General features: G+C 30.9%; 1 protein-coding gene across 3 annotated transcripts; it reads right to left on the minus strand.

The window, feature by feature from the left end:
- Positions 1-166: 166 nt before the first annotated feature.
- Positions 167-4,416, minus strand: LOC127128314 (uncharacterized). Of its 3 annotated transcripts, none has more exons than XM_051057562.1 (4): positions 4,260-4,416; positions 2,439-3,703; positions 1,175-1,349; positions 167-1,058 (listed from the first exon to the last, which is right to left on the minus strand). In XM_051057562.1, the coding sequence occupies exons 2-4, from the start codon at positions 3,456-3,458 to the stop codon at positions 448-450; spliced, it is 1,806 nt and encodes a 601-aa protein (XP_050913519.1). In that variant the 5' UTR covers positions 3,459-3,703; positions 4,260-4,416; the 3' UTR covers positions 167-447. The 3 variants fall into 3 exon arrangements, with proteins under 3 accessions (XP_050913519.1, XP_050913521.1, XP_050913522.1); XM_051057564.1 differs by lacking the exon at positions 4,260-4,416 and adding an exon at positions 4,160-4,256; XM_051057565.1 differs by lacking the exon at positions 4,260-4,416 and adding an exon at positions 3,943-4,080.
- Between the last annotated feature and the right edge of the window lie 7,551 nt (positions 4,417-11,967).

Raw genomic sequence — 11,967 nt, forward strand, 5'->3', positions numbered from 1 at the left:
CATGTGTATATTTGTGCATCAAAATGTCATTTCTGTTACGATTTTCACTAGGAAAATTTGCAGTGAATATCATGTTTCACTATTACCATATCATCTTCAGAACTAGGCCACACAGAGCATCTGCATTTACCTGCAAAACCAGACCTTCGTTCATCACCAAAGATCATTTGAAATACAAATCACAAGCACTTTCCTTTATTCTTGTTTTGGATACAAATCACAAGCACTTTCTTTTTTCTTTTTTTTTTCTTTTTTGTATACCAATCAAATCCAATATTGTACCATACAAATCAATAATCAACCAATACCTAAATCCTAATGCAAACTCTATAACCTCTCAAAATCAACTCGAAAAAATCGACTCAAAATCAACCTCGCCAATTCAAACTTGCTCGTGAATTGCTCGTGTATATAAAAAGTCTATCGCCACACACAAAGCTAGAGTTTTCAAATATTCTCTAACCTAACTATATCATCTACAAGCTCCTCTATTAACACCTTAACTACCTCCCTAACAAAACCTTCAACATCTTCGCCTAATTCTATCCACCGAATTTCCCCTCCAAGCATATCGTCTATCGACTCCTTTCCAGCTTTCTTTTCTTGCGAAACAAGCAATTCCCACATCTCATCCTCAATCATATCTGGTCTTAATTCAGTGTTCAATCTTCTTGACACAGGCATTTCCCACACTGGAATGTATAGATATGGATGTAGAATATCTAACAAACCTAAATTAATACGATCGAAAAGAAGCCGCCTTTCAGATCTTTTCCAAAGTTGTTGCTCGCCAAATTTCTTTTCTAGGGTGTTGAAGATGGAAGGGCTAATAGGACATTCCGCAGAGTGCCATGTTGAAAAATCACTGAACAAGCTCGCATTAGATATACCTGCTTCGGTTAAGACCTCGACAACATAGGAGAAGTCTCTACTTTCTTCTGTTCTAGATAAGCCTACTATATCTCTCTTCACTTCGAAATCGGCTATACACTCTTTCCCGCAATCTTCATCACTTGAAACATTCAAATCAAGTTCTTCATCGTCAACTTCAGAGGAATCTGAAGAAATCAAGAAACATTGACATGTTGGTAATTCATGCCAAAACGAAAAGACTGGGATACTAGAAATGAAACTATAGTTTCACACAAATTGCTTCACGGTGATCATTACGTACCATATGCACCATCAGCACTGTATTCAGATATAATTGAAATGTCTACTTCGCTAAATGTGGAGTCCAAAACTGAAATTGGACTAGGTTCATATCCCTCGAGGAAGTTACTGACAGAATCTGCATCAGCCCCGGAGGAAACTGAATAAACAGAATCTTCTTGAAATTCCAATGTTTCCTGTAATATAAGAATAATGATTCAACAGAATGAGTAATCAATCACACACGGCGAGTGAACATATAATAGAAATAATAACAAGCACATTGAAAATCTAAGAGATCATCCATGTTGGATGTAATTCTATGAAGATAAAAGTCAACTCATAGTTTAAAGGTTTCAACCATTGTATGTAATTACATGCTAATGACGTTTGTAAATCGGTGCTAAATTACACCAAGGCTAACTAACTAGGAATCTAACAACATAAGTGATGCAATCATGACATTTTATCACAACGAAACTGCACAAATAATGATAATAATTTGACCAACAAATCTCCGAAACAGTGGCATATAATCTGTACATATTGCTTAATTTATTGTCACAAGAGAAACTCAAAGGATGGGGAGACCCCACAAGTTATTGCCAGAAAGGTTCTTCAGCGAAGATTGGTATCTGCCGAATTGGGAGGGGAGACCCCAAATCGGTCTTAACAAAAAAGATACTGAATGAATGTTCCCTTCCTTCTCCTTCCCCTTAGAATCATGCTGCATATGTCCACTATTTGCCCCATCTGCAATCCTTCCCCAGCTTTCCTATTCAGCCCGTTTATTGGGCTTAGGCCCAAACCCGGTATTCTAACACTCTCCGTGACTATATAATCAATCCCAATGTACCCAAAACAAAACATCAGAAATCAGGACCCAACAAAGGTAAATTAATTCGGCAACAAGTTAGTATTCCTTTAACATGGTAGGTAGTGAGACTATGAACAGAAGGTTTCCGAACAATTACTAACACTCGAGTGTATAAATTACAAGAGGGAGAGAAAGAACGCGGAAAAAAAGGGTGATAAGAATAAAATAGCCATAAGAAACTAAGGTATTTAAACTAAAATCTACTACCACAAGGCTTGTTGATATCATTGTAGTAATGCAAAAGAAAAGGATGATAAAAGAAGAGGAAAAGGAACAAGACCAAAAATATATTAACACTTTTATAAATTATATATCTTTAAAGAACCTAAATTTCAACAAGCTAAATGTCCTAGCACTTGATGGGAAAAAAAAGAACAATCCAAACGGTTCTGAGTAAGAAAAACCGTACCTGTTGTTTTGAAGCATGACTTACAGATGCCGTTGATTCAGATTGCTTCGTGGTTGGACTATTATCAGAGTAACCAACAACCTTAGTCTTCACATCAGAAACCAAGAAATCAACTGATGAATCAAGAGAGAAGACAATTTTCTCAGACATGTTACTGTCTTCGTTGTTCTTCACGTCTCCGTTCATTAAGTCTGTCTGTTGCAAGATTAGACTGTCTACAAAAGCAGAAGTATCAGAGCTTGACAATTGAGAAAGCATTGGTTCCTTTTCGAACAAATTGTTTCCATAACATCTCTTCTTCAACTTTAAGTTCATATCTTCTGACTTCTCGGTTGATCGATTTGCGGACACGTTCTTACTTAAACCCCAATATTTCTGAAATAAGTCATCCTTAGTCATAGTTCCACGATTATCAGCAAGCCTTTTTGTCGTTGGCACGTTTCTGGAAAAGCTATAACCGAACCCAACCTTACATCTAATGTTGCTTTTAATCTTACCATTTCCTTCCTTTTCAGGATTCGCTTTCAAAACAGAAAATCTTGAGTCAAAAGTTAAATCCTTCTGATCCAATTGAAATTTCGAAAACCGAAACGTTTCATTCAATCCATCTTTTGCATGCACAACACTTCGCGACCTATTATCCGTTTTCTGTCGAAGCAGCAAATTTCCTTCCCCAGATTTTATACCCGTTTCCTGTGGCACATCTTCTACCTTAGCTCGAGAGAACGATAAATTCTCTTTTCCATTTCCCTTCGACGAGTTATGGTTCTTATCTCTCCTTACTGATGTTTCCACCACCATCAAAACATCGTCAGAACCGTCCTTCTCATCAGTACTCATTTCTAATGAACCATACTGACGAGAAGAACGCTTCCTTCTAACACCAATAGAAGAAACTTTCTGCAAATAATCCTCCGACAAAACTTTCGGTCTATCTCTAACAGGTTCATATCGGGAAGCCACTTTATCAAGTCCCATCAATTTTAAAATCACACTCGACGCTTCGTGTTTCGACTCCATTTTGCAATAACTATCTAACAAAATCAATCAACTAAACTATCGATAACAAATCAAAACAACTTCTACAACTTACATCGAAATTAAGGCGATGAACAAACACAACACCAATAACCAAAACCTATTCAACCATTTCTTCTCCTTTTCGACTATCACACAAACAACTCATCAAACCAATGAACTCAAATCACGTAAAATCGCAAAGACGTGGAATCTAGTTTCCTACACTTCAAACACCTCCTACATCCCTGCAAAACAATTTCGATATTTCATCAGCAAAAATTCAATTTCAACAAAAAAAAAAACAGTCTTAGAAACATCATTATATCATTTCAATTTCAACCAAACGCATAACAAGAAAGAAATTGGTATAAAAATCAAAGCATACCACAAAGTTGAATTGGACACAAAACCGGTAAAACTTTCCTATTGAGTATTACCAAAATACTAATTATTTATAAATTTATAATAAAATTAAACTAATTACCAAAACAAAAGCATAATGAATAAAGAGATATCATCATCAACATGTTCATGAATTCAGATTCAATTCAACTGTGAGCAATCAAAGAAAACCTCAAATTGCTTAACAGAAGAAAAAGTGATTAAACTGTTATGATTAATTAACAAACACAATAATTAAACATAATCATTTTATTCTAATCCCAAATTAAATATAAAAAAAAATGAAAATAGAAAGAAACCTAGATTGAGAAAAACAGAAGCAAAACAAGATGTAAACAAAATCATGAAAGAGAAAAACGTAGGGAAAATGGCGAAAAAGAGAAAGGTGAAAGAAAGAACCTTCTCTGACAAATTTTGGGGATGAAAAAAGATGCGGCTTTTTTTGGATTATTCTGGGTGCCCATAATCCAAAATCTTCATTGCATGCAATAAAACAAATCAAAGTTTCTTTTTCTTTTGAGAGAGGGTGACTAGGGTAATGATTAAATAAATAAATGAATTATTGCAACACAATTATATTTTTATTTTTTATATGATGAATGAAAATGACATATCCGACATAGGCATGGCAATTGCATCCGGATTTAGTGTATACCGGGAAAAATACACATAATAAATGGTAAAATACACATGATAAATGGTAATACCCATATATTTTAAAGGGTTTTTCATATTTTGAAAATCATATTGACCCAATTACCCGTTCAAATCCACTTTTTTGGATTGATATGGGTGAGTTTGATCAAATTTTATGGATTTATCCGACTCATATACACCCTAGATATACATTAGACCCGCCTCTAATCTGTGTCATATACACTTATATATTAGAAATTGCCATTGATATGTCCAGTTAGTTATTATTCAACTCAAAACTGATTGTCGTCCAAATCAATATTGTTTGTTGTTATCAATTATGAGTTGTTTGTTGTAGTTTAACTCGAATTTATTTTATGTTGTTTAATTAAGTATATTATATTATTTATATTTTGTATTCTATCATATTTAATTTAAATATTCTTAATCATTTAAATTTTATCTTTATTATCGTGTTCTATTATTATAATTTTGGTGTGAATTAGCTTAACTTATCTTATTGTGATTTTTTAATTTGTTGATTTTTTTTAAATGAAGGTTGAAATAAAGTGTATAGCTATGCTGTATTATTATATGTGATATCGATATTGTTGTATTAAATTTATAACAGATTTTTGAAATTTTTATTTTATGAAATATCTATGAAATTTAGATTTATTTAATAAAAAAGTTTGAGTGTATGTTTAATCATTTGAATCAATTAAACCTTAAATCGAAAGTTTCACCTAATCGATTTTCGATCCAATTTTTAAAATATTGATTATAATATGAGTTTGAATTACATTATTTGAATCCAATCTTAAATGGATTAAGCGCTACACAGCTATAAATATATCATTTATTTATTATTTTATTAAAATTTAAAATAAAAAGTTTCATATTATTTATTATAAATATTATAAATATATCATATAAAATATATTATTTTAAATATAATATATTTTTATTTATTATATTATTGTTTTTAAAATATTATAACACATTTTTAAATATAATATAAACTTGAAACCACTATTATTACTCATATATAAAGGGAATATTTTGTTTTTGTGTAACCTATTTTTCTATAATTTTTATCCTTACTTCATTGTGTAATTTAGTTAATAATTTCTATTGAAACAACTATTATTAACTTCTGTATAATATTTTATTATTAACTTTCACATATTTAATTTTTTAAAAAATATATTTAAATAGAAAATGTTGTTTATATTTTTTATTGATGGGTATTAAAAAAAATAGACAAACGGACGCTCGCACCCCCTTCTGAATGCTCATTTAAGTTTTAATTTAACAATTCAGACTCTATATTTTTTTTATTTAACCGTTTATGAGCTCACGTATTTTGACTCGTCTAATGCTCATGAATATTGTAAACTTAGATAAGATATTTTTTGAAGAGTGTTAAAACCATTTATTATTAATCTTTTATTAAATGAAATATGTGTAAGTCCCTCACTTTAAAAATAAAAGTGATAGAATTAAGATATGTTTTACTCAATAAAAAAAATATTAAGAGATTGTATAAAAGATTTTTATTTCATTTTATTTTAATTTATAAATAGTATTTATACTCTTTTTTGTCAAATAGATTTATGATTAAAATTCACGTTTTAAATATAATTAAATGTAATATTGTAAATTCAAATTCGTATTTTATATTTAATTATTTTACACAATTATCAACTAACCTGATTTAACATAATTCTTCAAACTATTTGATATAATAGAAAAGTTACTATGTATTTGATATGATAAGATGGATTTGGTTTGTGAGGGTTTGGATTTAAAATTGAAATAAAGTATTGAATGAATGTAAAATAATCAAAATGATTGAGATTAAAGTAATGGAAGTGATGACAAAGTGGGCTAGGTAATGCATTATTTATTTATTTATTTATTTATTTCATTTATTAATATTTTAGTTTGTTTTGGTCGTATAGGTCTACTTGCCAACCATAGTTGTTTGTCTTGTTTGGGCATTTCCCGCCTTAAATAACCCTTTTGCAATGATTGTTTTCCTATCTTTTCTTCTTTCCAATAAAAGACTAATATATCGTGTTCACTTTTTTACTCCTGTCTTTTTGATTCTTAAATATAAAAGTTAATAGATTAGGGTAATTTGATCAAAGAATTTGTAATAATATACTAACAAATAGTGTGAAAGTTGGAGCTACAATCTCATACATATATGATAAAGAAATTTGAATGGTTTAAACAATGCATAAACAAATTTAATTGAAGAAATTTCAACTCTAAAATTTTATTATTTTTTAAATATAATTTTAAATTGGAAAATGAATATAAAAATAAATTTTAAAATAAACATTTTAATTCAAAAAAATTATCTGTTTTTTAAAAAACTTGGCGCATTTTTTCTAAAATTGAATATTTTGTATTTTAAGAAAATATAAGATTTAAGAAATAAATATAATTAAAAATTAATTTTTTATATTTTATTTATAAATCTCCTTGAGAATAAAAGATATCAACTTTAGAGTAAAATATAATAAAAAATATTAATTTATTTCAAAGAAAAAACTCAAAGATATTTTTAAATTATAATTTAGTGTGACATGATAATATAAAATAATTTTTTTATAAAATAAATTATATAATTTTATATATGTAAATTGTTAAGTTACTTAGCCATTTTTTGTTTTAATTAGTAAAACGTTATATCTTTACAAAAATAGGGATATATTAGTAAATTTTCATTTATTCTTTAATTAACATATTTTTGTCTAAAACTAAAAAAAACTAACCGATTTTATAATTTTCCATATTTATTTATTAACCCACTTTTTAAATTTTTCATATTTATTTAGTTTTAAAAAATAGTACTAATATATTAGTTATTTTATTTTTTGAAATAGCATATTTTCATAATTTGTTTTTCTTAAAATAAGGATATCTTAATAACTTTGCATATTTATTTACTATTATATTTTAAGGTATTGGCAATTTTAAAGGACTGTGCCCTTTGGTGTTTACGGTATTAGTAGTTTTGAGACTAGAGAAAAGTGGAGTTTAAGATTAGCTTATATTAGCAACTTATACATTCATTCAATTAGATAGTCAAACAAATCGTCCTTCATATCTTATATATAATAATGATCAATTTTGAACTAGATTGTATAAGCCAAAGATTGAAGCAATATTGACAAAGATATTACATTTAACTCGAACTCGTGTGAATAAAGAACATTGGTTATATAAAGCTAAAGAAAGAATTGAACATTACCGCGTAAATAACTTGGATTGAGTTACCATTTGGTAAGTGGACTTTAACATGTCTAATGAGATAAAATGACTCAAACAAATGAGTAGATGAACATATATGGTCAATCATTGAGCCAACAACTATAATTATTAGTTATAGAACAAGAAATAAGAAATAATTATGTTTATACATGAGGAAATGGTCTCACTTGATGTATGACCATTATGAGAAATATTGGATGGTGTGATTAAGTTAGAATACTGCGGATGGATTCAAGAATTATATATTTTATCATCTTTTAGTACCAATGATTCAATCTGATAGACGAAGTTGTTGTTGGGTTTGAACTCTCTTCCTAAATAGAGAAAAATTTAAACATGATTAGCCTATTTATCTCATTTATTTAAGTGGAGAATGTCAATTTAGAGTTGAGAAAAATAGAGAGAAAATAAGGATTCAAAAGAAAGAAAAGATGAGAGAAGCGCATTCCCGTTTTTCTATAATCAGTCTCAATAAATCAACGATCTCCGATTCATTAACCGTTGGATCGAACTCAAATTTGAAGGGAAATTTTGTAGCACATATATCTAACTTTTGACCGTTCAGATTTTCAAAACAAACTGTGAGATGAGAGTTATCTGCTTCATACTGAAGCTGTAGATTTTAGAAAAGTTTCAGCTTTTTTATTCTTATTTGTAAGTTAGTTTGTTTTGTGATCTGCGGTTGTTATCACTAGTTTGTGAATCACTTTAAGATTGTCTTGTACCCTTAATTGATTATATTGGAGTTATTTCTTTGGTCTAGACGACTCGTGGTTTTTACTCTCATATTGAGAGGTTTTTAACGTTAAAAATATCAATGTTCTTTTGTACTTTTATTTGTTCGATTTGTCGTCTTATATTTGTTGTTGATCCTCAAGGTTCCTACAAGTCTGGGGAATTTTATATCCGATGTGTATTGGTTTGTTATTGTGTCTTAATTTCCCATTAGAGTGGTATCAGATCTCTTGGTTAAGGAATATTTTACTTGTTTGAATGATATAATCAAATACAAAGATAAATATGGTATTGTTGAATGGTTCTAATTACCATTTAAGGAATGGCAAGATGAAAGACTTACTATTTATGAAGAAATTGTATTTAATGGTTTTTAGTTCCGCAAAGTCAGATTCTGTGTCTGATGAAGAATGAGAGTTTAAACATCAACAGATATGTGGTTTTATTCGACAATATATAGAAGATAATGTTTATAATCATATTGCTAATGAGACACATGCAAAAAAAATTGTGGGAGAAGATAGAGTCCTTGTATGCCTCTAAATTAGGGAATAATAAATTGTTCTTGTTGAATAGCTTCATAAGTTTGAAGTATAAGAAAGAGACTTCTATTTCAGATCACTTGAGTGAATTTCAAGGGCTCTTTGATCAGATGTCAGGGATGAGTATCAAATGTGATGATAAACTTTTGGGACTATTTCTATTGGTATCTTTACTAGAGTCTTGAGAGGTATTTCAGGTTTCTATCACAAGTTCTGCTCCAAGAGGTATTGTTTCTTTGGAAGCGGCTAAGGGTGGTATTCTTAATGAGGAGATGAGAAGAAAGGCACATGGTTCTTCATGTCAACCTAAGGTACTTGTCATTGAAAATAGAAGAATCAATTCCAAGCCGAAGGGTGGCAGAGAGAATAGCATAAGCAAGTCCAAGCAGCGATACAAGAATCTAAAGTGTCATTATTGTCACAAAACAAGACATGTACATAAGTATTGCTATCAGTGGAGAAGAGATAATAAAGGCAAGAAGAATAAGTCTAAACAAAGAGATCGTGAATATCATGATGATGATCGTGTTACTTCTGGTACTAGTAATGATCTTGTTATTCTCTATGATCATGACTTTGTTAATCTTGTATTAGACGAGAGCATGTGGATAATTGACAGTGGTGTTATATTGCATGTTACACCAAGGAAGGATTTCTTCACATCTTATACTTCTGGTGATTTTAGATTTTTAAATATGAGTGATGATGATGTATCTAAAGTAATTGGTGTTGGTGATGTTTGCCTGAAAACTAACATAGGAATGTAATTGTTGCTTAGAGGTGTTAAACATGCTCCAGATGTCCGCTTTAATTTGATCTCCGTGCATATGCTAGATAATTGTTGTGATGATAATCACTTTGGTTCTGGAAAGTCGAAACTCAATAAAGGTAACTTGGTTGTGGCTAGAGGGGAAAAGCTTTCTAAACTGCATTAGACAAAAGCTTTGGTTGCTAGGGACAATGTGAATGCTATCGACATGGAAACATATTTGTGGCACCGAAGACTTAGTCATATTAGTGAAAAGGGGCTTAATGTTTTGGCTAAAAAGGATGTTCTTCCTGGATTAAAGAATATAGATTTTGAGAAGTGTTCTCATTGCATGGCTAGTAAGCATACTAGAGTATCTTTCAAGAGACATCATCCCTCAAGGAAGTCAAAGTTGCTTCAATTGGTACATTATGATGTTTGTGGTCCATTAAAGGTAAAATCCTTCAGTGGTGCACTTTATTTTGTTACCTTTATTGATGATTGCTCCAAGAAACTATGGGTTTATACCTTGAAGACAAAATATCAAGTGTTGGAAAAGCTCAAAGGACTTCATGCTTTGGTTGAGAGGCAGACAGGAGAGAAGCTTAAATATGATCGTTCAGACAATAGTGGGGAGTATTCTGGACCATTTGATTCCTATTGCAAGCAGCACCGTATTGCACATGAAACGACTCATCTTAAAAATTATCAATCGGATGTTTTAGAAAAGAGGATGAATCAAACACTAATTGAGAGAGTAGAGTGTTTGCTCTCTAAAGCTAAGTTACCTAATATTTATTGGGGCGAAGCACTTTACACGACAGTGCGTGTTCTTAATCTCACTCCTACTGTTGCTTTGAAAAATTAAGTTCCAGAAAAAATTTGGTTTGGAAAGAATGTCAAGTATGATCATTTGAGAGTCTTTGGTTGTAAGCATGTTGTGCATATTCCAAAGGATGAAAGATCTAAATTGGATGCAAAGTCAAAATAATGTATCTTCATCGGCTATAGGGAAGATGTGTATGGTTATAGGTTATATGATCTAGTAGGGAAAAAGCTTCTTCAAAGCCACAATGTGGTTTTTATGGAAGACCAAACTATTGAAGACATTGATAAGGTAGATAAGGCTACACCTATGAAAGATATCAGTTTGTCTAATGTTGACCAAGTTTGGTTACCTAGTCATAATCTGGAGGTTGAAACAACATTTTTAGCCTTGAAAGGCGTTTTAGAAAATTTGCCTTTTTGACATGCTTCACAAAGAGCATCTGAAGCAAACTTCAGATTCAACAGGCCCTTGACTAAATTAAACTTGTTTAGCTGAGAAGTCCTCATCATGCTAACATGGCTCAATCGTCTATGCCACGTCCATTGCTCTTCATTCAAAGATATAAGACATTTTACATTTTTATTTTTTAAATCATAAAGTATTATCTTGCAAATGTTGTTCTTCCTCTTTCCATTAAAAAGAACCGAGTCATCCTTTTGACTGACAACTTTACAGGACTTTTGATTAAAAATAATGTCATAATCATTGTCACTTAATTGACTTATGGACAACATATTATGCATTAATCCTTCAACTAAAAGAACATTAGTAATAGAAGGAAGTGTATTGTTACCTATTGTTCCAGAGCCAATGATCTTCCCTTTCTCATCACCTCCAAAATCGACGACGCCTCCGGGCTTAAGTTCCAGGCTTTGGAACATATGCCTTCTTCCCGTCATGTGCCGTGAGCATCCAGAGTTTAGGTACCATGACTGATGTCTTAACTCCTCTACTAAGGATATCTGTAACATATACTATTTTATCCTTAGGTACCCATATCTTTTTGGGTCCTTTAGAGTTAGACTTCCTATAGTTCTTAATAAACTTGGGCTTCTATGCAGGATATCTATACATGAATGCATGATTAGAACGAGCGTGTGGTTTTGTTTTAGCCTTAGGTTTAGAAATGGTTCTACCTTTAGGCCTAACATCATTTTTTTCCCAGAAGGAAAAAATGTGACTGAAGAGTATTTGGCTTGTCATCTTTTTCGGAATCAGATTTGTCATAAGAATTTAAGGCAATACCCCTTGTCTCGTTTCTACTAACGCCATAAATCATGGAAGCCATCAGACTTTTATTCAGGCTTCTGGCAAAAAAAATCTGGAAAGATT

Source organism: Lathyrus oleraceus, chromosome 3, assembly GCF_024323335.1.
Source record: "Lathyrus oleraceus cultivar Zhongwan6 chromosome 3, CAAS_Psat_ZW6_1.0, whole genome shotgun sequence".
Taxonomy (NCBI): domain Eukaryota; kingdom Viridiplantae; phylum Streptophyta; class Magnoliopsida; order Fabales; family Fabaceae; genus Lathyrus; species Lathyrus oleraceus.

Excerpts from the sequence above, each read along its gene's own strand:
- LOC127128314 (XM_051057562.1), bottom strand. The coding sequence starts at position 3,458 with ATGGAGTCGAAACACGAAGCGTCGAGTGTGATTTTAAAATTGATGGGA. Across the intron at positions 1,350-2,438 it reads GTCATGCTTCAAAACAACAG|GAAACATTGGAATTTCAAGA; the intron begins GTACGGTTTTTC and ends CTTATATTACAG. Across the intron at positions 1,059-1,174 it reads CAGTGCTGATGGTGCATATG|ATTCCTCTGAAGTTGACGAT; the intron begins GTACGTAATGAT and ends TGATTTCTTCAG.